Source organism: Labeo rohita, chromosome 14, assembly GCF_022985175.1.
Source record: "Labeo rohita strain BAU-BD-2019 chromosome 14, IGBB_LRoh.1.0, whole genome shotgun sequence".
NCBI lineage: Eukaryota > Metazoa > Chordata > Actinopteri > Cypriniformes > Cyprinidae > Labeo > Labeo rohita.
Window position 1 is genome coordinate 26000079 of NC_066882.1, and position 27791 is coordinate 26027869.

Genomic DNA, 27791 nt, shown 5'->3' on the forward strand with positions numbered 1-27791 from the left:
CTTGTTCTGTTTTTTTTTTTTTTTTTTTTTTTTTTTTTTCTTCTTGGAGTGATTTCTGCGCTCTGCCGTGGAGCTTCAGAAGACAAACGAGCGGAGAGGAAACAAGCCGCACAAACGCTTTCCAGCTTTGTTAGTTTTCTATTCAACGTTTTACGTGAATTTGTGAATGAAAGCGGCTGAGGAAGAGGAGGAGGCGCAGGTTAAGTGGACGCTGCTTCCAGTGCACGGATCGCCTGCTTTAATGCGCAAAAAGAAGACGCGTTTTCCCTCACAGATCGAAGCGCTTTCGTCGGGCAGACTTTTGCGCTGTTCTGGGGGGAGCTGCAAACTTTCTTCATTTTAAAAAATAAATAAAAAGCTCAGATTGCATTCTTTCCCCCTTCAAACATTTTGGAGGTGATGTCATCGGCCCGTGTTTTGGCTGCTGTTGCGCTGGAGCTCCAGAATTGAGTCCGGGAAATCAGGTGCAGGGAGCTGCGAGCGTGTGCCGCTTTCCTTCTGCTTTCACTTTCCCCCCTACATCTGACCTGGACCGCGCCGCCGTCTCTCCGGCGCAGCAGCCATGACCGAGCACGCTCCGCGGTACCCGGAGTCCAGCTCGCCGCCGCCGCGTCTTCATCGCTCCATCCCCGTCCAGGTGCTCTGCCTCCCGCGGCGTGTCATTTCGGCCGTAGCGGATCAGCAGTGACACGAACTCTCATGCACGGAGTTTTAATCCCTATCTGTGGAAGGACATTTTCAGCAGGAAAAGTTAAGCTTGGACTGCTTGGAAAACACTGGGCACGAACCCTTTGCTGGCTGTCGAAAAGTTTTTACGAGCGGAAACGGCGCATAGGTGTGGGTCGCGTTTGAACTTCGCTTCACCTGTTCCCTCAGACTCCGGAGGATTCAGCTTCGCCCCGCCTCCTGCCCGTTACCGACCGCGCACCGCAACCATCCGTGTCGGCGGCGGCGGTGCGCTCACACCCCGCTGACCCCTTGCCGCCCGTTGACGGTGAAAAGATGCAGTCCACCGGCGCCAGCGGGAACATCCGCGGACCCTGCATTCAAACGGATTAAACAAACCGGAAAGACGTAAAGCTGTGACCCGGAGAGCCGTTTCGCAAGCGCGCACGGAGCCACACGGACGCGGAGGAAGCGATGTGGGCCTTTCTCTCCACGGTGGCTGTCTTGTAAGTCATTTGTGAATGAGCTCATGCAGAATGACTCTTAATGAATCGTTGCCTAAGTTGTAATGCGTAAATTATTAATCAAAAGCAGTCTGTGTGCCACACGCTTCACTTGACGTGACAAACTCCAAGTCTTGCATACATAATGATCTCATGACATCACCCCTCTGGGTTGCCATGGACGCAGATGTCAATCACACCCGGCTCAGGTAAGGCCACGTCCAATGAAAACAGGTCACCCCAAAGGTGCGTCTGCCACTTTGCGTGTTTTTCTTTCTTTTTTGTTGTGCACACATGGCAGTCATCTTGAGATGGTTATCATTCCTTTCCCAACCTGTGGATGGGACCAAAGGGCCTCTGATAATCCACTCTGCCCAGAATCCCGACGCTCCCCCGGGCAGACAGAGCGGCTGTCTGGTCCTGTCCCGCCAAATTACTAATAATAAGGCCCAAGGATGGTTGTTCTAGCAGGCACGGAGCTGGCACCTTATCTGCTGTCTGGATAGAGCGGAGCGCCTGTGACCTTCTCCAACAGGAAACTACAGTTTAGAGACAGAAAAAAACATCAAACGGAGCTTTAAAATTCTCAGACGGTTGTGCAGAATTAGCCCGGAATTGTGCAAGTGAGACTAGATCGTGTTTTCCATCTTGTTCTCAAGGCTGGTGTCATTATAGACTGATTCATTTTATCTAATAATATAAAATAGTGGTTTTGTTGGTTCAGGGTCTGGTGAAACAGATGAAGACAGCAGACGCAGATGTGCCGAAACCTTATATCAGGCGCGCTAGAGGTTATTTGTTTGCAAAGAGGTGAAGATACTTCAGTTGACATTTATCAGACGTGTTTCATTTGACTCTGTTCTCAGTGGTGCACCTGCGGTTTAGACACTTGCTCAAGGCCACAGCGATAAGCAGGGGACAATGGAATATGATTTGATTTAGTGCACTCAAGCAGTCAGAACAGAAATTTACAAACCACATAGTCTACAAGAAGATAAAATGCATGGAATTGGAAATGGAAATCCTTACAAATCAATCAGTTGACTCAACTGAGCAATTTCTGAGTGGAAAGTCTTTTAAAGTAAATCATACACCCATTTTTTTTAATCCCAGCATTGATTTTTATGCCGCTTCATACATATCTGAGTCAATTCCGAGTTTATATCTCACAATTAGGACTTTTCTTCTCAGAATCAGTTTGTCTTACAGTGTTGAGTTATATCTGACAATTCTGAGAAAAAAATCAGAACTGTGATATGTGATTTCTCAATCCTGAGAAGTATAGTGGTTATAGCTCACAGTTCTGACATTTCTCCTCAGAATTCCAAGTTTATCTCTCACAATTCTGAGCGTATGTCGGAATTTTTAGAACAAAGTCAGAATCGCAAGATTTCAAACACAAACTTGCCTGGAATTCTGAGATAAAAAGTCGTAATTTCCCTTACTTCATTGTAAAAATAAGCTTTCATAGGTTTAGTGCTTGTCTGGCAAATGTGCTTCTGAATCACCATGGTTTTTCTGATGCATCTGGTGACCAAGGACGTTTTACTGGTTTACACTGAGAGGAAGTCAGCATAGATGCAAAACAGGTTTGAAATGATTCATGTGAACTTTAACAGAAGGAGTGAAAATCCAGGAAAAGATATTCCCATATCAGGACAGATACAGTGACCTTGAGTGAGTGCTGTAGAAACCAAGGCTTTTACCGTGACATATGTAACACGTAACAGTGCACAGAGGGGACTTTCTGTTCCTGTAGATCTTTCAGAGAACATTAATCTTGAGCGTCGACCCGACTCGCGGCACCTACAGCCCTGACTGCGTTTCTCTTCCCTTCCCCGTGCTGCTATATTGTTTAAACTTGGCCAGCGGTGTAAATTGTGCTTGAAGGGTGTGCGGGGTGATTTGGGATACGACTCCACCTCGCTGCGCTCAACTCTACACACGAACGCCTTCAGGAATCGTTCTGTCTCAGGTTTGATGATGTCATCACCCTGCTTGTTTTGGCCGCCGACAATAGCGCTCAGTAGAGTAAAGCTCGCAGCTACTTTCTTTCTTTCTTTCTCCCTCTCTTTCCCCTTTCCCCCCACCTTTCTCTCTCTCTCTCTCTCTCTCTCTCGCTCTCTGGCAGGCCGCAGGCTCGTTGCGGTTTGGGAGGGATACGGAGAATCCGAGGTTGCAGCTGAAGTAGTTTTTTTTTTTTTTCACATTTTCTTTCCCTCTTTCCCCCCTCACTCAGTCTCTCTCTCTCTCAGTGAAGCACTACTGTTTTAACAGCTGAGAGTTCTTACGGGACCCAGAGCCAGTCTCACCTGCGCAGCCAGGGTTTGGCAGCTATACCAACCGTACGTGCACAGATCCGCAGCCAACGTGTGCTGATCTGCAGCCAGTATGCACAGATCTACAGTTTGCATGTGCAAATCTGCAGCATGCATAGGGTGTGCACAGCCACTGCGCATGCATAACCTCAGAGAAACATATGCACACTAATGCATATCAAAAGTCAAACCATTCAAAAATCCACGGTCAGTAATAAATATATATATATATATATATATATATATATATATATATATATTTTTTTTTTTTTTTTTTTTTTGACAAAGGAAATTAATAACATTCATCAAGGATGCATTAAATTGATCAACAGTGACAGTAAAGAAGTGTATAATGTTACAAGAGATTTCTATTTAAAGTAAATGCTGTTCTTTTAAACTTTGCGTGTCCACAAAAATATGAAGCAGCGCAGCTGTTTTCAACATTAATAATCAGAAATGTTTCTTGAGCAGCAAATCAGCATATTAGAATGACTTCTGAAGGATTATGTGACTGGAGTTATTATATTGAAAATTCAGCTGTGCATCACAGAAATAAATTGTATTTTAACATATATTTACACAGAAAACAGTTAAGTTGAATGGTAATAATATTTCACATTATTGCTGTATTTTTTATCAAATAAATGCAGTGAGCATAAGAGACTTTTCCACTTTTCACCGACCCCAAACTTTTGAACTGTATTGCATCTTCATTCGTGTAAACAGCTTCATATGTATTCACATCTGAAATGCAGACAGCGTAAATCAGTGCACAACAGGCATGCATGGATTTAAAAAAAAGCTGCACACAGGTGTTTATGTGAGCAGGTGCACACACACATAAACACACATGAGAACCTGGTCAGCACATGCACATCTGCTCGGTTATGGCGCGAGGTGTGTGGCCGTTCGGGGACTCAGGTACGAAAGGTCAAAGCGCAGGTGTGTGTCGGCCAGACGGGTGAAGTCTGTGTCATTTAGCAACAGGATATACAGAGCGCCTCTGTTCCATTTACATTGTTCACGTGTTATTGAGAACACAGGCAAACACATATGCTTGTGAACATATTGGGCCAGTATGAGCGAAGAAAAGGACCTTGAGAAAGATGCCCGTTTTACATTTTCCTACATCTTGATTCTCCTGATGTGGAGGAGTTTGGTAATGGAGGAAAGTGCTTTGAGAGTGTGGTGACACCTGGGTTTCACGACTTGTTTTATGCGCTGCATGAATGCCAGGAAATGATAGAACAGAATGGCAGATCATCTCCAAGACTCTGATTGGTTGGAAGTGCTTATAGATAATTCAGCATTAAGGGGTTTTGCTAGTTAATATGACCCTGTAACTACACCATCTGGTTGTGAAAACCATCCAAAGCAGTAAACTTTTTCCCCAAATCACTCTGGAGCTGTAGCGAAATGATATAAAAACCCTTTATGGCATAAAACAATGAATAAATCCCATATACACTGTAAGGTCATATCATATAAATTGCATGAAAGAAACTATTAATCAAAGCTCAGGGTTTGAGACTATCGCTGCATCCAAAATCGCACATTTCCCTAATGTATAGTAGGCAACAACAGTAATATGTATGAATTCACAGTAATCATAAAAAGTCTTTCTGGTGAGATTGTGAACATCTGATGGACACATTACTATCCCATGAGGCTATAGGAGAGGATTTGTGAACAGCAGTAAAGTAGGTCACATGACAATGATAACATGATAAATGTAGTACGTCCAGATTACATTAACACTATACATACTTACACTGTATAGAACATACTTTCTTAAAGTACCTAAAAAAAAAAAATAAATAAATAAATTTCTGTCATTAATTACTCACCCTCATGTCGTTTCAAACCTGTAAGACCTTTGTTCATCTTCAGAACACAAATTGAGATATTCTGACCCTGCATAGACAGCAACGCAACTGACACGTTCAAGTCCTAAAAAGTTATTTAGAAATTGTTGAAAAAAATCATTATTTTTGTTTTCTTTGTGTACAAAAAGTATTCTAGTTGCTTCATAACATTACGGTTGATCCACTGATGTCACATGGACTATTTAACAATATGGACATATAACAATGTCCTTACTACCTTTCTGGGCCTTGAACGTGTCAGTTGTGTTGTGGTCTATTCAGGGTCAAAGCTCTTGGGTTTCATCAAAAATATCTTAATTTGGGTTCCGAAGGTGAACGAAGGTCTTACAAGTTTGGAACGACATGAGGGTGAGTAATTAATGACAGAATTTTCATTTTTGAGTGAATTATCTCTGTACGAGTCACAAAGCAATTACTTATTCAAAAGAAGTACTTACTAAGAGTATACGATTTCAGACGCAGTCCTTACATGCATCAGCCAATCAGTGTTGTCATTTTGCAGCTCTAGACTCATTAGTCACATGGCATGAACGGTTCAGGTGACTGGCTTAGAAAACCTGTATGCAAAATACAAAGATGGCCCAGTTCAAATCAAGTACTGCAGGTTTGTATGGATTTTTTTGAATGGCAATTCTAATAGGTTGGTTTTAAGAGTTTTAAAGCCATGCTTGATTCGATCTCTGAGTGGCCAAATGTTAAAATGGACATGTTTTTCAAACATTGTTTTTCTTGTCCTTCGAAAATAAGAGTTCACTATACTGTGTAGACACTCTAACATTCACAATGGAAACCAAGCTGCAAAAACAACTTGTTCAGAAATTGTCATGAGCATGACAGTTATGACATTTACATATCAAAGCCTATTTTCTGAGCAACCCACCAACTATTCAGTGTTGTTCAGCAACTGAGCCTGCCATAGAGAATGACAGCATGAACCCGAACATTTTCAATAGGGAACGTTCTAGCAAGGTTTTCTCAAATGTTCTTCCAGTTCATGCTCTTAAAATTGTACTATTGCAATATTCATGGGACATTTATTTATTTTTTTATTTTTTTTTAAATGTTACTACTTTCAGAACATTCATAGATCATTTAAAAGTAACATTCCCATTATGTCTGCAAAATGATAAAATGGAATGGTCCCTAAACATTTGCATAACCTCAGAAAAAAAAAAAAAAAAGGACATTTTAAACTAAATAACGTTTTCATTGGGAACATTAGCAAAACGTTCTTCTTACTGGGAACTACAGCTGTACTCAGAGGTAATTCAATCATAACAGATGTCATTTACGCATAGAATTCTCTAAAGATTGGTGCATTTATCTTACAATTTTCCTCCAAGGGACTTGATCTTTTGTGGTAGTTTATCAAAATGCAGACAAGTATACGATCATCAGACAGACTATTACTGTTAATCATGTGTGGGTAGTTAAGTGTACAGCAGTGGTGAACATGGGAAATGTGGGTTTTGTACATTGTGCAGCTATTATAGGGTGTGTGATCCTGTGGTTTGTAGTTTAATGTAGGGTTTAGCTGACGTGTACAACAGATTTAATGAATGAAATGCCACTCAATGACATTTATTGTGTTATGCAACTGTACTCTTTGCATGTGAATGAAACTGAATACAATACATACAAGTCAAGGTTTTTGAACAGTAACATTTTTAATGTTTTTTAAGAAAGTCTCTTCTGCTCACCAAGCCTGATATTTATTTGATTCAAAGTACAGCACAAGCAGTAAAATTTAGAAATATTTAAATAGAAATAAATATTTTAATGGAAATAAAGAAAACTTGCTTTCTATTTGAATACATTTTAAATTGTAATTTATTCCTGTGATTTCAAAACTGAATTTTTAGAATAATTACTTCAGTCACATGATCCTCTATTATTATTATCATTATTATTATTATTATTATTGTTATGTTGAAAACAGCAAAATATAATTTTTTCAGGTTTCTTTGAATAGAAAGTTCAGAAGAACAGCATCAGAAGATTTCTATTTTATCTGAAACAGATCTTTTGTAACATTATAAATGTTACGAATGTTAAATGAAACAGAAATCTTTTGTAACAATATAAATGTCTTTATCATCACTTTTGATCAGTGTAAATAAAAGTATTAATTTTCTATAATTTCTTCCCACACTGAAGACTGGCCTAATGATGCTGAAAAATTATCTTTGATCACAGTAATAAATTACATTTTAAAATATATTCAAATTAAAACTATTTTAAAGAGTAAAAAAAAAAAAAAATTCACAATAGAACTGCTTTTGCTGTATGTTGGATCAAATAAATGCAGGATTGGCGAGCAGAAGAGACTTCTGAAAAAAAAAAAAAAAACATTACAAATCAAAAACATTTGACTGGTAGTGTACACAGCTTTTTGTATAGAGCTGTGCAATAATATATTTTACATTTTTACTGTTTCCATCCAGGTAAGGTTGGTGATATTTCTAGTAGATATATCGTTTGTTATTAATTAATTTGTTAATTAATTTGAAATATTAATGCAACCACTGAAGGTACACCAATAGCTTTTGTTCTAAATGAATTTTATTTTATTTTATGTTATATTTTGTATTTTTTTTATTTATTTTTTTTTTTTTTTTTTTAGAGTAAGTGAAAAAGTTCTGGGTGACCAGTATTCCATTACCAGTGTTATTTTAGTATTATTTTATATAGTTTTTTTTTTTTTTTTTTTTAAATACTAATAAACAGTTTTTATTTTTCTATTTTCTATTTTTCATTTGAATTTTAGTTAAATTTGGAAAGTTGTTGTTTTTGCCATTTTTATTAGTTTTTTAATGTCTATATAGTTTTAGTATTTTTGTATTTCAATTTTAGTACATTAGGTTAAAGTAAATTATATTATATTTATTTATTTTTGTTAACATTTGTTTTAATTCAAGTAACAAAAATTATTTTATGGTTTTAGTTTTAGTTAACTAACAGTCCTGTCCACTAGCTTGTATTGAACCAGGAGCATTCCTTTAATTGTGTGGTCTTGTGATGCAGTACGTGATTGAACGTGAGGCGTTATGAGTGCATGTATATGTTAAGTGTGTGTTGACAGGCATGATGAAGAGTGTGTGTGTGTGTTTGGTTGCAGCTGTCAGCTGGTTAGATGCTTCCTTTCCCTCTCTCTCTTTCTCATATCTCCTCATAGCTGAGGCAGTGTGGGGGAGTCGTTCATTCTCTACTTCCAGACAGGGAAACAAGAGAGAGGAAGGGAGAGAAAGAGCAAGGGATTAAAAACGACAAGATGAGAAACACTCTCTCAATTCCTTTCATATCTCCTCCATTCCTGTCTTTTTTTTCCCCTCTGGCGTGTTTTCCTCTGTTTGCGGCGCCTTCACTGACCCCGGTGGTGATTTCATTTGCGAGGTGAATTTTTGGGATGTAAACAAGCGGCGGGCCACAGCTGAATCATCCGAAATAAATCAAAAACTACCGTCTTATCGCGATCGGCCGAATATTAATGTCAAAAAGAGCCGCAACCCGGCCGCAATTCTCACCGATCATAACGTCAGCTGGAGGAAACCTCATTGACTGGGAATCTTGCAGAATGAGCTCAGAGATTCGCTGTTACATCAGGGGTCAAAGGGCATTTCTGCAATCGATCGTGTCAGAGTCACTAGAAGCGTCTTGCTTCTGAAATCATACGACTTCCTTTGTGCGCGTCTCCAAATAAGCACATACACAACACTACGATGTTAGAAGATTAAAAAAAAAGTGTTTTATTTATGCATCAGTAACCTGAATCACAAATGTATTCGTGAAAACAAAATGTTTTCAACACTTCATTGGTCTTCCACTGGCTGGACAAACAGAGAGCTTGTGCCAAACACATGCCATTGGTGATGCATGACTCTCATTCTAGCTATTCCGTAAATATCTGATCTAAACGCCAAGTAAAAAATGCACACGCAAAGAGACATCCAGGTAACACACGCATGCTATCAGGGATTTGTCTCACCCCAAACTAACCCTCACATGAACCTGCTGACATTTACAGCTGATTTATATAACATACCAGTACTTTGCTTAAAAGTCAACAATTAGCAAGAACATTTTTGACTAGCATTTTGGCCTCAGAAGAATGGCAAAACACCCACACGCTCATGATCTCAGACATTCGGTCATGGGAAGGTTGCGGGGTCACTGGCGAGACGATAAGGAGGAAGTGATGTGTACCGCTTTCTTCACACCCACTCTCGCCTTCTCAATGAGTGACATCACACTGACCACACCCACACCACCCACAGAGAGAGAGAGATCTGATTCACTGTTTTCATCAAACACTTGCCAAGAGTGCTGAAAGAACAGAGGGAGGGAAAGATGGAGAAATGTGCGCATGAGCCGCTAGAGAGAGAGAAATTGAGAAAACATGAAAACATTAAAGGTCTTTTAATCTATTGTTAAACCACTGCTACTTAGTACAACTGATATACTGTTATAGTTTTTGTTAATATTTAACGTTTTAGTTTTATATTTTCTGGTTTCATTTTAATTTTAGTTTAAGTTAAAGTAATTTTGTATTTTTTTTTTTTTTTTTTTTTTTTAAATGCCTATATTGTTTTCATTCATTTTTCGTCTTTATTTTTAGTTAATTCAGTTTTAGTTATCTAGTACTTAAAAATAAATTAAACAAAAATAAGGACTATTGATATATTGGGCAACTAGCGGATTATTCGATTATAATAGATATTATTTGTATATTTTCAAAATTTAGTTAAAGTTTTAGTCATGTTGTTGTGTGGTTTTGTAATTTCTGTTTTTTAGACTTGTTTCCATATAGTTTTTATTGTGTTTTAGTTTATTTAGTTTAGTAATTTTAATACTTCAATTTAAACTAAATAACGAGAAAGATTAAAGATCATGCTCTTAATGCTTGGTGGTTCAAAAAATGCATTATTTTTACATTATTACAATACCTTTCTCCCCAGCCTGGCACAAATGGTTCGATTAGTTCTGGATTTGATGAAGGCCCGCCTTCTGAAAAACAAAATGTGTTGTGATTGGTTAGCTGTCCTACTGCGTTGTGATTGGCGAGCAGCTTAAACAGTGTTTCATTACTGCCACGCCCTTTGCCAAAGCAGCAAGTTCTGTCTGCTCTGTTATAGTTAAGGATATATTAAGGTATAGCTGACGCTTCAGTAGTGTTGGGTCCTATCATCAGCCTGCGAGATCGACGATACATGATATTATTGTGCTAATTTATTTAATTATTTACATACTCAGTTTCATTGCCTGAAACCAGCTCAGCATAAGGCTAAAAGCAGCCTAATGTTTTTAATACGACTTAATTTGCATTTAACATGACAACAATTGAATAGAAACATTGTAAGTTACTAATTGCAGTATAATGCTTACATTTCCTTCAGAAAGCAGCTACAGAAAATGAGCAAAGAACATTAACATTATCAAAGAAAATCATCACTGATTAGCCTAGCCTAGACTAGTGCAAATTTATGCATTTTAAAAAACACTTGCGTTATAAGTGATGCTATCTACACTGTATGAATAAATGTGTTGGCACACACAGCACAGCTCTGACACAGCCACCGGAGCAGACTGCCACTCTAGTCAATGCTTGTGTTTATACCAGCCGTGCCTCGGCATGTGTTTTGACCCCCTATCCACCTTATTTTTCAATGTGGAAGTAAGCTGTTTTCTGTTAATGTGTTAGATGTCTGGTTCATAATCCGCCATAGGGAAATAACGAGAAGAATATCAAAGTGCAGTAAACGGTAAAACAGTTTGCACTACAAACCAGTGTGTTCATAATTAAGATAATACATTAAAATAATATGGTGAGACACACTAGATTGCAATATCAAGCAGCAAAACAAGCTTTTTGTGCAGCCAAAAATTGCTGGAAGTGGATGAGACCGGAAGCCAGACAAAAAAAAAAAAAAAAAAATATGTACAAATGCTGCACCCACTCTTATAGAAAAAAAATAAGGTGGATACTGCACGTGTCTGAGGCGCGTTATGGCCCGACGCAGCCACCGGAGCTGATCACGGCCACTCTAGTCAATGCCTGTGTTTATACCAGCCGCGCCACAACTCGTTGAAGTGTCCCAGAAGCTGCACTGCATTGCTAAATTTATGCTAATACCCCGCCTCGTTCCTACACACCCCCCAAACCATTCAAATTTCTGTAGGTGGGACTTATTTTAATGATATTCTAATGGACCGCATTGTAACATCACAACACCTGGAAAACAATGCTGTAGTGCAAAAGAACCGTTCGTTGTAGTTCTTGAAAGGGGATTTTTTAAAAAAAAATATCTCCCTTTAAAGTGGACTTTGAGATTTGTAACTTCGTAGATCTTTTTTATGCTCAAACATACACCCCACACACTGACTAAAATTTATAAAGTGAAAAAGCATAATAGGACCCCTTTAACTGTCTATATCAACAGCTATTAATAGTATATATTTGTCATTCAAATGGAGAAACGAAACCAGGATATACAAAATAAATGCAGATATATGAAATGGAAACAAAGCTGCGCTTGCTTTCTATTTTGAATATCTTGAACTTTCCTCATTTTAAGCGGCTCATGTTGTTATGAAAATATTCACATATTGGAATGCTTGGATAAGATCACGTAACATTAGAACAGCCTTCTGTTTGTGCAGCCTTCATTTACTTACTTGTTTTCATCCCTTTCACTTTAACACTGACTTGTTCGCTAGACTGAACATCCAATCAGAGTTCTCACTCTCCCCAATGGCCCCAACGCCGATTCAACTTGTTGAATTGAGCAAACTGCTGCCGACGTGTGGAACACACCAAACAAACTAGACCGACAGACGCTGGCAGGTGGCCCACCGTCAGCTTGGTGTGTCCCAGCCTTAACACTTGCACACTCTCTGCTATTTCTATTCTATCCACTTGTTTTCTGTCTATGGGTAGCTGTGCGATATGGTTGTATCGAGTGTGATATTGCATTTATACAACAGTTAGACTGCACGAGTGTGTAAATACATAAGAAACAACAACAGAGTGTCTTTATAAACCCTCTTTTGTGCGAACTACCTCCTGCTGAATGGCCACTGACACCCTGGAGCTCACATCTCCGAAAATATTAAAGTAAATTTTCAAATAGACGTTATTTGTATTAACCAACTGCATATTTAAAGTCTAAACAAGTACATTCTCGCCTAAAAAAAACTCCTAAAACTACATTCACTGACACAAAAAAAAAAACAGTATTTATAAAATTATAGTGGAGTTGGGCATCCACCATCAGACTCGCTGTGAGAAATACTGCAAGCATAGTGATACAAACAGTTAAACGGTTGGAGTTCTGATATCACTACAATATTGCACTTCGAAGACCAGAAAAACTGTAGTGTGTCACTGTTTAGTGCAGGGTTATTATATATTACCTTCACCTAGTGGATGATAAAACAGGTGGCTTCCAACAGACTTACTCTGAGCCATATCTAGAGACCACAAGATCATAGGGAAAACGCTAGTCTCTCGTAGCCAGACCTTCAGACTGACGGCAGAAGGTCTGGGAATCTTGGCCGGTTTGAATGGCCAAGGCCCGCCCAAGAGGCCATATGACTGACAGGTAAAGCAACCAATCACGTTTCGTTGTTGTGCTGCATCATGTTTAGGGGCGTGGAAATGTCCCCACAATAACAGACTGGTGTGTAAAACTCTCAAACGTATTTCAAAGATTTTGTGGCGCAAACTTCTAGTGTTTAGTTGATCCTGATAAGCACTTATCGTCACAGTTGTAATCACAATGGCTTTCTTCTTTTGTGAAAGGGTTTGGCATCACAGCATCTTTGTTTCCACACAAAACGTTAAAGGCACAATACGTAAGTTTTTGCCGCTAGGGGGCGCATATTCAAAACAAACAAATAACCAAAGGTGTAGTTTGATGGCACCGTGATTGAGTGTAGAATCATGGGAGTTGTTGTCTTCACAGCCAATGCAATCCGTCGGGACTTGGGCAGAAATCATGTCCATGGATGAGCTAATGAAATAAAGACTTATGAAGGTCACTGTAGTATGAAGCAGGGTGGGGCTGAAAGTCATGGAAGCAAAATGAGGACGCTGGAGCTTTTGCTAATGAAGGACAAGCACGATACACGGCTAGAAAGCAGCAGAGCTTTTATTATGCCACAGTCTAGTGCTTCCGCTCCTTTCGGTCATGCGTATGGAAGGTAAAACAGTGCTGTTTTATCATACTAGATACATTTGAGTGTTGAAAGTTCTGTTATAATGCTACTCTGTGCGTTCGTCACCTGTCTAATAAAATGCATAACAAGTTCAAGTGTCTTTAGGGTTTCAGTGCTTTCTACAAAATAAAACTGGAAAATCAAGGGTATATGACGTCCTTGACAGGCGATGCACGGACGCAGTCTGTTACACTAGTTAAAATGGCTTATTTCTCTGGATTTAAACATTTTTGGAAACATTTGGGATAATGTAAGTACACAAGTCAGCAAAATATATAACATCTTACATATTTCTTTAAAGAACATGACATACACATCTCGCAGAAATCGTGTATAATTCAACCAATCCGATGACGACTTCGAAACTTAACCTAAAGTGTTTCCACTTTTTTGTGCCGTATGCATCAGACGTTCAGCCAATGGTTTGTGGGTGTGATATCTGAGGCTGAGACTAAAGCCACATAAACTTGGGTAAAACCACCCACAAGACCATACTATCATGACAGAAAGTTCTGGACGAGCAAACACATTAAAATGGGATAGAGCAAGTCATCAGAACCTCACGCTGCATCTGTTGACAAACACATTTACAGGAAAACATAAAACTGAAGCTCTACCTCTTCAGCTGAGCAGGTGTTAACCAGCATCATGTAGACTTGTGCCAAACCCAGCAAAGCTTAGCTGAGTGTCAGTCCACTGAGCTGCGTCTGTTTGTTTTAAAGTCGCTACCTATAGGAAAGAAAAATAACAATGGAGATTCTCATTAACCCTGTAAGACATGATATATGAAATAATAATAAGAGGAAAACCAAAAATGCATGTGTTTTGTTAAGCATCATATTTGATGCATCAGGCATTTGTGGCTCACAGATTCTTATATACTGACAATATGGAGGAAAAAAATTCTCAAGGCCCAAACTGAGCAAAAATGATATTTATATGGACACAAAATATGAAATTCTGATGCTTGTGATATAAATTAATGAGTTAAATGCTTAGTTTGATGATCAATAAAATGCAGTACAATACGATGACGATTGAGAGATGAACAAATAAACATTGCTCAAAAGCCTGATACCAAAGTCAGAGATCTCACTATAAACTCAATATGAATCAAATTCGTCCAAGATGAAATGATCTGAGCTAATGTTAAAGCTCCAAACTCTTTCTGTATGACAAGATTGAGTCATTTCTGTCTCATTTTATTTCTCATAAAGAGGAAAACTACATTGAAACTACATTGTGTACAGAAGACAATAGTGTCGTTATTCAGCTCAATTTAGCTCAATGTTGATTCAATTTAGTTTAATAATGCTTCGAACTCATGCCAATGACTGATCAAACATTGCTGGGTTGGGAAGCTCAAACAGTCTGTCTCACAGTGTTGAATCACCCAACATGGTTTACTTTTAGTTGTCTCTGCATATTAAGCCGGGACAAGACAAAGTGTTTGTACATCAGAAAAATTGCAGACGTCATCGTCAAATGTCTTTGAGCAGAAGTGAAATCTGTTCCTCCACTGGTTTCTAACGTTTGAGTCCGCAGCAGGCGTTAGTCCCGTAGGGGCCTGTGGTCTCCTTGTTGGCTGTCATAACATCGGACTTTTCACACTGACTTATGTTGAGCAGACGCACTGATCCGTCCTGCGGGCCTGTTCGATTTCAAAGTCACAGTCCCCTGCCAGAACAGGGCCTGTGGTGATGGAGAAGTTTACCGTGGGCCCTTCAGCTGCAGCGCTGCCCTCATCCACTCACTCTTATACGCTTAAAATCTTACTCACACCCACGGCCTTCCAAGTTTCCATGAAAATGTGAGTTATGCTTCAAATGTCAGGTTTTTCCCTTTTCCAACAACATGTGGCGATTAAACCAAGAAAGGAAAGTAGTTTAGAATTGACATTAAATTACAATTCACATCATCTATTTTCTAAATGCCTGCTACTGATCTAATTGTGAACAATTTATCTGTACAACAAATCAAAATCAAAACCCAGTTAACAAAAATATGTTCTAGAAACATTTTGTTAACATTCCTATTAAGTTATGAAAACGTTATTTCTGAATGTTCTCCTAATGTCCAGTCTTTAAAAGTTTTTTTGAAAGGTTATGCAAACGGTAGAAAAAAAAAAAAAGTGGACGTTCCATTCTTTTTTTTTTTTTTTCATTTGGCAAATATTATGGGAATGTTACTTTTGAATGTTCTCTGAACATTCTAAAAAAGCAGATGAACAGATGAACATCCAACTAAAACATTTTAGAAAAAAAGATGTTCCATAAACGATATATAAATAACTCTTAGGAATGTGTTGTAAATGGATCTTCCGGTGAGAATGACATTTGGTAACATAAGCAGGTCTTCTCCAATCATTTAGTCCCCTTTAACACCACCCTTGTCTGAGAGCCACACCCACATCTTAACATCCAATTAACAAACAATGCATAGAAGTCCAAGACCCGCCCTACATTTTTTCTTTTTCAATAATGGATCCTATTCACAGACTGTGACGATGTGTCTCCACAATTATTAACATTGTAAATATAGCTTTTTCATATTTAGATTTTTTTTTTTAAATGTATGTACATTTATTACACTATTTACTATGTTACACTACTTTAGTATTAAATGACAGAAAACCAGTTAATGCTGCTGTCACTCTGGGTGTTTCTAATACGGTGACTGAGGGAGTGATGGCGAACTTGCAACCCAGGCTCATAAAAATATGTGCCTCTATATACATTTCTGCAACACTGTAATTACGTACCTTACTGCAGGTTTCACAGTAGTTTCAAAGTGAAATGTCCAGAGAGTGGCACTAACACACATATTGGTATGTTTTTATTACATTGGCACAGGCATATTGCTGCATTTTTATTACGCTGCCTGAGGTACGTATTGCTGCTGTTCAGAATTCAAATATCCGGGGAGTGTCGCTAAAGGTTAACCTAAAGGTTTGTTGTCACCTACAACAAACTCAACCCTAAACTAACCCGACAGTGTTAACAAATGCAAAAGTGATATGAAAACGCATTTGTTGATGCAGCCATGCTATTTTAACTTCCTTATGTGGATTTCAGCTGTTTTGTCGGACCGTAATATCATGGGGCTCGTACCGGAGCTCCTTCATCACTGAAATGCAATGCTGTATCGTGTGAGTTACTGAGCAAACCTACTGAATTAGACAACATATGCAAATGAAGCTGTATATGTGACAACAATGTTCAAAAGCATCAGTTTTCAAATCGTGCAGGATGTTAGAATTGTTTTGAAGTCATAATATTCTCATCATATTCTAGTGTGTAGTAATTGTGTGAAAATTAGGCGTTATCAATCAAAACTCTGTACCTGTAAATTATACTTTGTGTGAAAAGGAATAAAAGATGTCAGAGTTTTACCGCCTCTAGTGTTGGAAACTGCAGTGATTCGCACATATAGGGCATGGATTTCCAATGAGCCTGTTGCGAACTTGACATTACTCTAATTCCTGACCAACATAATCTCTTGATATTTTTCCATTTTTGAAGCAAATAGGAACACAAAAATTATATTTGTTTTTCCGTTTTCAACTATAGAAGTTTACCCAACTATGACGACTTCTGATTCTGTTGTCTTTTTGTGTAATGTCCACTAAACTGTATAATATATCTAATGACTTCTTTTGTTTTATGGTGCTACGCCAGTTTAACTTCTCTCGAATCACTCTGCACTTACTTTTTCTCACACCGTAAAAATAATTAAAGGGATAGTCCACCCAAAAATTTTAATTACCCCATGATTTACTCACCCTTAAACCATCCTTGGTGTGTAACTAATACTTATTTCAGACTAATACATTATATATATATATAATATATATATATACACACACACACACACACACACACACACACACACACACACACATATATATATATAAATTCTGGATCTTCCAAGCTTTATAATGGCAGTGAATGGGAGTTGAGATTTTGAAGCCCAAAAAACTCCATATATTATAAAATTACTCCACACAGGGGGTTAACCCTCAAGGGGGTTAATAAAGGCCTTCTGAAGCAAATCAATGCGTTTGTGTAAGAAAAATATCTATATTTAAATCATGTACACAAGGTGGAAATATCCCCAACACCAAACCGAACCTTAAACCCTGTGTTAACAAATGAAAAAGTAATATAAAAACAAATCTGTTTATGTAGCGTGGCGTAGAACGCAAGCAGACGCAGTCGAATGCAGGTGATCACAGGTACTGGTACTTTAAGAATGCATTTTAATAAGAGCCGTATTTCTGCGTGTCTGTGTTAGTGAATGGTGCAGATGTAGTTTTGTTTACTACACACATACGTGTGACGCTCGTGGTGTTTTCAGCCTCTGCCACCTCAATATATGAGCACATGAACACATGAACATAATCATTAGAACTACTCTGAGAGTCACTTCATGAGCAGTTTCTTTTGCAGAAAACTATCGTCATATAATGAAGATCTTAAAGGTCTTCACAGCAACCCGTCAAAATAAAAGTTCAGTTTAACTTGACAGTCAGAAATATATTAATATATTACTTAATATAAAGATAGTACTATTAATAATAATAAAAACATTATTAAAAACACAGCACAGTATTTCTGAAAAAAGAAAGAAATAGCCTATAATAAATTAATTCTTTATCAAATGTAATTATCCTTTATAAATTCATTAGACATACTTTTGATTATTAAAATGTAATGAAACTATTAAAATAGAATCCAGAAAATTAATGGAAAACAAAACAAAACAAAACAAACAAACACAACTGAATTTGAAAAATAATAAAACATTTTTCATAGGGCCTTAAAAACATGTAATTTTTGTTAAACTTTTAATAAATTGCTGTTAAATTCTGCAAGTTTCATGATTTCAATTAATTAGACAAGCTTATTAATATTTTATTAAAATTAAAGTAGTCTAGACAATTTTTTTTTAATTGAATTTATTCATAGGGCCCTCTTTATTTTGTGTCTTTACCGTAGTTGTCCTGTAGTTTGTTACTTGCATCTGAGTTTTTATTATTGATAACAAAGTAAAATAACAAAACATGACTATGCCATGATATAAATTGTTGTGAAATAAAATTACTATATCATGAAATAAGATTTGGCTTTATCCTTTAAGCAAACTTACCAATACAGATCTCTACATACCTTGGTATTTGTTTACCATAATCCTGTGTAGTGGCACTTGCATGTGATTATTATTATTATTATTATTATTATTATTATTTTTTTTTAAAGGGGGGATGAAATGCTTTGTTTTAATAGATAAAATAACTATCATCTCCATTTGGACCATCTACTATTCAATTACTATTCCTGTTGTTCTATGTTTTTTTTCATAGTATCGGTTCAGTAGTAGTATCGTAATATTTTAGCAGGTATCGTATCGAAGTCAAAATTTTGGTACCGTGACAACACTACTAGCATATTCTCATCAGTGTTTACGCTACGCAGACATTCTCCGACATCTGCTGGAACGCCACTCTTTCGTGAACATGCATACAACAGTTAGCAGAATCTAGAGATTACGGTTTATAAAGTTTTAAATATGGATATTTTTCTTACACAAATACATCAATTCACTTCAGAAGGCCTTTATTAACCCCCCTGAATCATGTGGAGCACTTTTTTAGATGGATGGAGCTTTTTGGGCTTCAAAATCTTAAACCCCATTCACTGCCATTATAAAGCTCGGAAGAGCCAGGACATTTTTTAATATAACTCTGATTGTACTAGTCTGAAATAAGTGTTATATATATTTCTAGGATGGCTTGAGGGTGAGCCAATCATTTTTGTCTGAACTATTCCTTTAACACAAAACATTACTATATATTTATGTATTTTATATTTAATAAGTACACTGTAAAAATAATTGGAATTGTAATGGTAAATAAACCTTTTTAACCTGATACAGCATCTAACCGTACATAATCATAATCATAATCGTACATAAACTATAATACTCAGACTGGAGGATGAGTCAAGCTCTTAAGATGTTCGTTTTAACCTCATTCCCTGTAGATCTGGTCTGTCAGCAGAGCTTTGGGATGCTGGGTGGATTTGTTTTGTTACCATGGTAACACTCACCTGACCTTGATTTCTCTCTCTCTCTGGCTCCTCAGGTATATCCAGATGATGCTGGTCATGTGTAATCCTCTACAGGTGAGTTCACCTGAAATCAGAATAACAGTCTTATTGTGCATGATTCAATCAGTGCATGTGATTTCAAATACTGTATGTTTGTCCTCATAACCCTACATCAAAATAGTCTGAACTTGACTGGTGGTGTTTAGGAAGGCAGCAGATCATCCACAAACCAAACTCACTTTCTGATATGAAATACCTGCTAGGCTAACACCACAGAGCTTTTTTTGGTAGTGATGAGTTCAAAATTGTTTTCACGATGAGTTCACTTCAGAAAAATCTGAGAATAAAAGAGGAAATAAAGACTGGATGTGTGTGGTCTGTTGCCTGCAGGTGTTTGGAGTGGACGGGGTGAATTTCAGTGTGCACGTGGAGAATCAGACTCGTGCACGAGATGCCATGAGCCGGCGACATCATCGCGTGTACCAGCTTTACAGCCGCACCAGTGGGAAACACGTTCAGGTGTTCGGACGCAAAATCAGCGCCCGCGGAGAGGACGGAGACAAATATGGTAACAACACACACACACACACACACACACATATATATATATATATATATAAGAAAGACCACACACACAGACACAGGAAACAGGAAAAGTAGAAGACAAAGACTCAGCTACTTGCTGATATAGTGATTCACAGATAGGGAGAAAATTATGCCAAAGAATTCTGTTTTCTTGTAGGATTTTGTTGAAATTCCAAGAAAACAAGTATTTTGTGACATACATCATTACAAAACTACTATTTTAGATTTTAGCCATTTCACTATAATTTCTACTTGTGTCAGTTTTAATCTCTACCAAACAGCTGCACATTTTCATGCTTTAGATATCAGTATCAGCAACTGAAAAACCTTTGTCAGTCAATCACTATCTTCGTTTACTCCTTTCTCCCCCCCATCCATTCATCCATCCCCCTCTCCTCCTCTGAATGGCCTTGGATGGGTTTCAGAAGCACACAATCAATGGACGTCAAAGTTGAAAGAGGATATCTGCACTAACAGTGGGCCTGTTTTATTCAAGGGCGAATCTCACAAAATGCACAAATTTAAATAAATAAATAAATAAATAATTAAGAAAATGTATATGTATATATATATAAAATGTGCCTAATCATTCTGAAAATAATGTTTAAACATACATATATATATATATATATATATATATATATATATATATATACGTGCGTGTGTGTGTGCGTGTATATACACACATATATATATATATATATATATATATATATATATATTCGTATGTTTAAACATTATTTTCAGAATGATTAGGCACGTTTTCACATCAAATTCTCATTATTGTAATATATGGATATTTTATATTATTACTACTAGACTTTAATTACTGTAGCAGGCTTAATATAGTTAATTAAATCTAAAATATATATATATATATATATATATGTACACTGTATATATATATGTATACTATATATATATATATATATATATATATATATATATATATATATATGTGTGTGTGTGTGTGTATACATATATATATATATATATATATATATATATATATACACATACACACACACACACACACAGATATCTAGATAGATATATAGATATATTTATATCTATATCTATATCTACATATATCTATATATATATATATATATATATATATATATATATATATATATTCATTACTTGACTAAATAACTGAAACTGAAAACTTATTTTATTTAGCTAACTTCCAAAGCAACATTTATAATTTTCATTGACTAAAATACCTTAATATAAATAAAAGACAAGATATGAGATAAAAAAAATAAAAAATAAAAACTATATATACATTTAACAACAACAAAAAAAACAATAACAACCACAAATACAAAAATACACAAATTACTAAAATTAAATAAAATGCTAATAGAAAAAAGAAAACGAATAATACGTCAAAATGCAACTGAATGGCGATATGTCCTGAAATAATTAACTAAATGATTAATTATCATGCAAATAATGTTAGAATTCAAAAAATCTTAATGGTCTTAAAACAGGCTTTGTGTTATTTACATAAAATATAACTTCTTATTCATTTCCTGTAAGAATATGTCCTGGACATGATCTTTCGCGAGATTCACCCTCATAAGTCTTTCATTCTTTATTGTGAAAATATTATTCCGAAAGCTTCCAGAGTGCTTAAGGTTTTGTGATCGACTTTCCTCATCAGGAAATAAAGGGAAGAGAAAGAAGGGGAGATGGGAAGGGGGTGAGGATGAATGTATTTACACAGCGAGTCAGGGATGTCTGGATGAGGAGAGATTGGAGGACGACAAAGAGGTTATTGATCTCTGGTGACCCCTGCGCTTGTAAAGGTCACACAGGAGCCATTTCAGAGCTTACACTGCCATATCCTGAAACACACACACACACACACGAGCTGAATGACCTCACTGGAACTGACAGTGAACTGTAGCTAGAGGCTATTAAAATGCAGTGACAGAGGTTGATCAGAATAGCATGCTACTAGAAGAAAAGATTCTGGTGTTTTTGCGTACTGCAAGTAGGCAATACACAGTATACACAATGCAGTTTGCAGCACACGAGAATTTAATTCCAAACATAGCCAAAAATTGTTTTTAAAATCTATGTAACTGCTGATGTCACATTGAGCTTGATTCGGGTTTAAACCATCAGGTTATTAATCCAGTCGCCTACGTCTTTCTCTGATCTGCTATTAATAAGAGAGCCAGTCAAGGCAGCTGCTCAAACAGAACCATTGCATCAAATTATAAACGTTCATTTTTTACGTCATTGCAAAAACCAGAGCTCACTGTGATATTTTAGTAACGTCCGTCTGTCTCTCTGCCTGTCTCTTCACAAGCCCAGCTCGTAGTGGAGGCAGACACCTTCGGCAGCCAGGTGCGAATCCGAGGGAAGGAAACCAATTATTACCTGTGTATGAACCGCAGAGGGAAACTCGTAGGCAAGGTGAACTTCACTGCTGACTTCTTTCACTTTCTTTCCTTCCCGTATCACCTGTTGAAACTAAATTGAGGCTGGTTATAAATGAAGAACTTGTCATAGTTTAGAAGCATCCCTTTTTGTCTTCTGTGGAACACAAAAGAAGATATTTTGAAGAATGTTGGTGAACTAATGGGGTTTTGTGTTCCATTGAGTTCCACAGTGAGGAAAAAAAAATGCTATGGAAGTTAATGGGACCCGAAGCCATCTGGTTAACAACATTCTTTAAAATGTCTTCTTTTGTGTTCCACAGAAGAAAGTCAGTCAGATTTTTCATTTTTAGGTGGACTATTCTGTTGAAATAAGCCAAAAATGCTTTTTCCAACCATATTTGGTAACACTTTACAATAAGGTGCCATTAGTGTATTAACTAACATGAACGAACAATGAACAATACATTTATTACAGTATTAATCTTTGTTTATGTTAATGAAAATACAGTCGTTCATTGTTAGTTCATGTTAATTCACAGTGCATTAACTAATGTTAAGGAACACAACTTTTGATAATCCATTAGTAAACCATTGAGATTAATAAATGCTGTAGAAGTATTGTTCATTCTTAGTTCATATTAACTAAAGTAGTCAACTAATGTTATTTATAATGAACCTTACTGTAGTGTTACCCAATATTTTATTAAAATATGCTTTAAAATAAGGTAAAACAGCTCATTTAAACAAACTAATTTCTATTTATTTTGTTACCTCAACAAGTGTCAACCAAGTAACCAAGATTTCTACATTCTTGGATTTAGGCAGAAATTTTTAAACATAATTTCTAGACTTGGAAGAGTCATGGAAACTAAAAAAAATTAAGTCCTTGAGATTTCTATAATGACTAGATATTTTTCTAGTTATGGCAAGTGCTAAAATATTTTGTCAGGTAAAAACTGCTGAGAAATTGCTGTTTTGAGTAAAAAAAAAAAAAAAAAAAAAAAAATATATATATATATATATATATATATATATATATATATATTAATTATTATTATTATTATATATTATTATTATTAGTAGTAGTAGTAGTAGTAGTAGTATTACATTAGGAAGAAAATGAGTTAATAAAAAAATACCAATTAAAAAAAAAATACAATTAATTAAAAAAAAAACTAAAATATGTAGTCATGAACTTCTGAAAATACTATTTTTGAAACTTGGTGGACTTAATTAGGTGGAATTTAATTATTTTAATATTTTAGGCCTCATAGTTTATGTCAAAAAAGTTTGAAAAAGTGCTAAAATATTTTATCAGGTAAAAATTGCTGAGAATTTGCTGTTTTACGTAATGAAAACTTAAATAAATGAACTGGAAAAATATTCAAACTTGTGGAATTACAAAATTAAATTATTATTATTATTATTAACTATGTCAGAAAGAAATTGCTAATAATAATAATAAAAATTGCAAAAAGTAACAAAAGAAGATCACTAAAAATCCTGTAGTCATGAACTTCTGAAAATTCCATTTTTTTAAGCTTAGTGAAATTAAGGAATTTAAATGTTTTAATATTTTAGCAAACAAATTCCTATTTATTTTGTTATTTGTTATGATTTTGACAATTTTTCTAGTTATGGGAAAACGCTAAAATATTTTATCAGGTAAAAATTGCTGTTTTGAGTAAAAAAATTAATTAATTAATTAATTAACTGGAAAATTATTAAAACTTGTGGAATTACAAATTATTATTTTTTATTTATTTAGTTATTTATTTATAAACTGAAAAAGTAATAATAATAATAAATAAATAAATTAAAAAAAAAAAAATGTAAAAATCCTGTAGTCATGAACTTCTGAAAATAAATTTTTTTGAAGCTTGGTGAAATCAAGAAATTTAATTATTTTAATATTTTAGCACTCATAGTTTATGTAAACAAAAAAAAGTTTAAAAACGAGTAATACAGCAGAGGTAACAGAAACACAGCGTAAGAAAAAAATAAAGTATAAAGAGTTCACATTCTTTTAAATGTAAAGCACAATTTAATGCAAAATTCAAAACGTGTAAAACGTGAAAAATCAATATGTAAATTTCCCTCATTTGATTGAATATCTTATCTCAATTCTTAAGATTAAGAACGGCTAATATAGATGATCTCAAATCTAACAAACATATTTGCGACTTTTACTCTACGTTTGAGATCTTTAAATGCATTAACCATACAACGTTAATGGTAAAGCTAACACATTTGTCTCCATGTGTGTATATGGACTTTTCTGTCTCCCCAGAAGGCCAGCAATCGTAGCGCAGACTGCGTCTTCATCGAGAAAGTTCTGGAAAACAACTACACAGCGCTAATGTCAGCACGCTACACAGGGTGGTATGTGGGCTTTACCAAAAGAGGGCGCCCTCGCCGTGGTCCGCACACGCTCCCCAACCAGCAGGACGTCCACTTCATGAAGCGCTTTCCACCTGGAGAGCAGCCGGATTTAACGCCGTTCCGCTTCACCACCGTCAGCAAGAGGAGCAAGAAAGTCCGTGCGGCGCGACCGCGCTAACGCCGACGCCAATGTCCCACTGCTAACGTTTACATGAGGACGAGGAATAAACAAAAAGACAGTCCCAGTGAAAATGACACTGCTAGCAGGACCGTCTTGTCTTATTTGAACAGACGATGCGATAGCGTCAATTTATATTCCACTGGGTTGGACCTCTACAACCCCAATAATAAATACTAGCTAAATTACACCAGAGCTGTGGTTAAGACAGCTTACTTCAGACACGGAGATGACTAACCAAAGCAAACACGAGCAAACGTCTGGCCCAGCGGACAGGCGGAGGAAGCGTCAGGCTGCGCGTCCAATAAGCGGCCTACAACGAAGACACAAAACAAAACACAAGCACATTGGCCTGTAGATGCCGACCGTGTGGCAATTTTCCTAAGACAAGATTTGGACGTGATCCCGCCTAAGGGAGAGGAGCAGAAATCCCTGAACCTGCGGAAGAAAGAGGGAAACAAATGGACACTGATTGAAAACTGGGACAGAAAGGCTACTGTTATATGGGAGCTCCTTGGATAAGACCTGCCTTAAAGGACATGCTCAGACAAAAATTAAACTTCGGGCATCATTTACTCACCTCGTGTTGCTCCACATGCAGATATGGTTATTTTTCACTGCTACAGAGAATTGCATGCCTATTTTTCACAGTATAGTTCATAGTTAACTCGTCCGTCAAGCTCTCAAAAGGACAAAAACCAAAAACACATTAAAACGACATCATATTCCAGGTCATAAAAAATCATGCAACAGCTTTAAGACATTATTAATTATTATAGTCTACTAAAATACTAATAAATATATATATATATATAAATATATATATTCTTTAATTATTGTCTAATGAACTGTTATTGTAATATGTACAAGTAATTTTTTTATTAATAAAAAATAAAAAATAAAACTATTTTCTTATAAGAAAATATTTTAATTTTTATTAATTAAAAAATTACTTTTACATATTACAATAACAGTTCATTAGACAATAATTAAAGTTACAATGAAATCATCAGATCATTGTATCAGATCATTTCAAGCATCAAGCAACAAGCATCAGATCATTTTTTTCCGTATTGTGACGAAAACAGAAGTAGCATCTATTCTTCTGTATTGTTAAGTACATTGAAAAGTGTGCTTTTTTTCGACCTGGAAAAATAATAGAAATGATGTACATATGAAGGAAATGGATTATTAAAAAAAAAAAAAAAAAAAAAAAGTAGGGCGGAGACTTGGTTCTATGCATTAGTTGCTGATTGGATGTTGAGATGTGGGTGTGGCACTCAGGAAGGGGCGGAGTTTAAGCAGACTTAATCACTGGAGCATCCTGTATATGTTGACAAAAGAAGTCTGACATTTCACTGGAAGATCCAGTTATGAAATTGTTATTAAACATAACAGAAAAATGTTTAAAAAAATGCACAAATTAATTTTTCATGATAATACCAATGCATAATCATCAAAAAATATGACTTCAGAAAATTTGTAGTGCACTAGTCATATGGACCACAGTTTTAGTGTTTTATTTATTTTTTGGAGCTTGACAGACTCACTATGAACTGTAACTGTGAGGTGAGTAAACAATTACCGAATATTAATTTTTGTTTGAACTATTTCTTTGAAGCTAATGAAAGAATGTAATGCTGTATAAGTGAGTGTGCATGTGCGTGCAATGGCGTATTTCAGGTTGCATTAAAGACCGTGAGGGATATAATCATACGTGACTTATTGCTGGATGGACAGGATTTACCGGAACTGGAATGTAAAAGATAATAATGAGGAAACTCTCTTAAAGCTGCACCAAATGCAAATTAAATGACCAAAGACAAGTGGCGACCGATGACAGAGACAACGTGAACAGCACGGGACGGGTCGCCACGAAATGACACGAGGAGCAACGTTCCTGTTTGGATTTTAATGTGGAATGCTGCTACTGGGAAATATAACGGAGAACCAAAGTCTTATACCAGCTTATTAAAGGAAAAACATTACAAAACTTTTTCTAAATATAAATATAGAAATATATAGAAATATATATAAAGATTAATGCTGACTAAGTGATATTACTTTGACTGCTACTATCATTGTTGTTACTATAAAAGAATTCCACTTATTTATTTTATCTCTGTGTACGGCAAAAACCTTTCCAAAGCCAGTAAACTCTACAGAAACGTGTCTGTGTTTCAAAACATACATGTTGTGTGAGTCGTCATTATCATCAGATCACTAACAAACAAACATATGGTCAGGAATTCATGTTTAATGTAACCCAAGCCACATCTACAGAACAAAATATACTGCATTACAGTGTGCCTTGGTAACCACTCAAAACATTCTAGCAACCTCTAAGCGAAACAGAAAACTTTAGCAATCACATACACTTCTATCACATTGTACATACATTCTAACAATGTTGAACAACATGGAAAACCTTAACAACCCCAGCAACACCCTGGCAACCACAAAGAACATCAAAAGCAATGTGGAAACTTTTAGCAACACCACGGCAACCACTTACAACATTCTAAAAACTTCAAAATTAGCAACCACATAGTAACA

The 27791-nt window shown here is 36.2% G+C and overlaps 1 protein-coding gene across 2 annotated transcripts; it reads left to right on the top strand.

Moving 5' to 3' along the window:
- Window positions 1-26451, top strand: fgf18a (fibroblast growth factor 18a). 2 transcript variants are annotated; one of them, XM_051127356.1, is made up of 5 exons: window positions 1-1172; window positions 19730-19769; window positions 20085-20262; window positions 22603-22709; window positions 24969-26451. In XM_051127356.1, exons 1-5 carry the CDS (start codon window positions 1141-1143, stop codon window positions 25233-25235), a joined length of 624 nt encoding a protein of 207 aa, XP_050983313.1. In that variant the 5' UTR covers window positions 1-1140; the 3' UTR covers window positions 25236-26451. The 2 variants fall into 2 exon arrangements, with proteins under 2 accessions (XP_050983313.1, XP_050983312.1); XM_051127355.1 differs by having other exon boundaries at window positions 9-1172; window positions 24966-26451.
- The last annotated feature ends 1340 nt before the right edge of the window (window positions 26452-27791 follow it).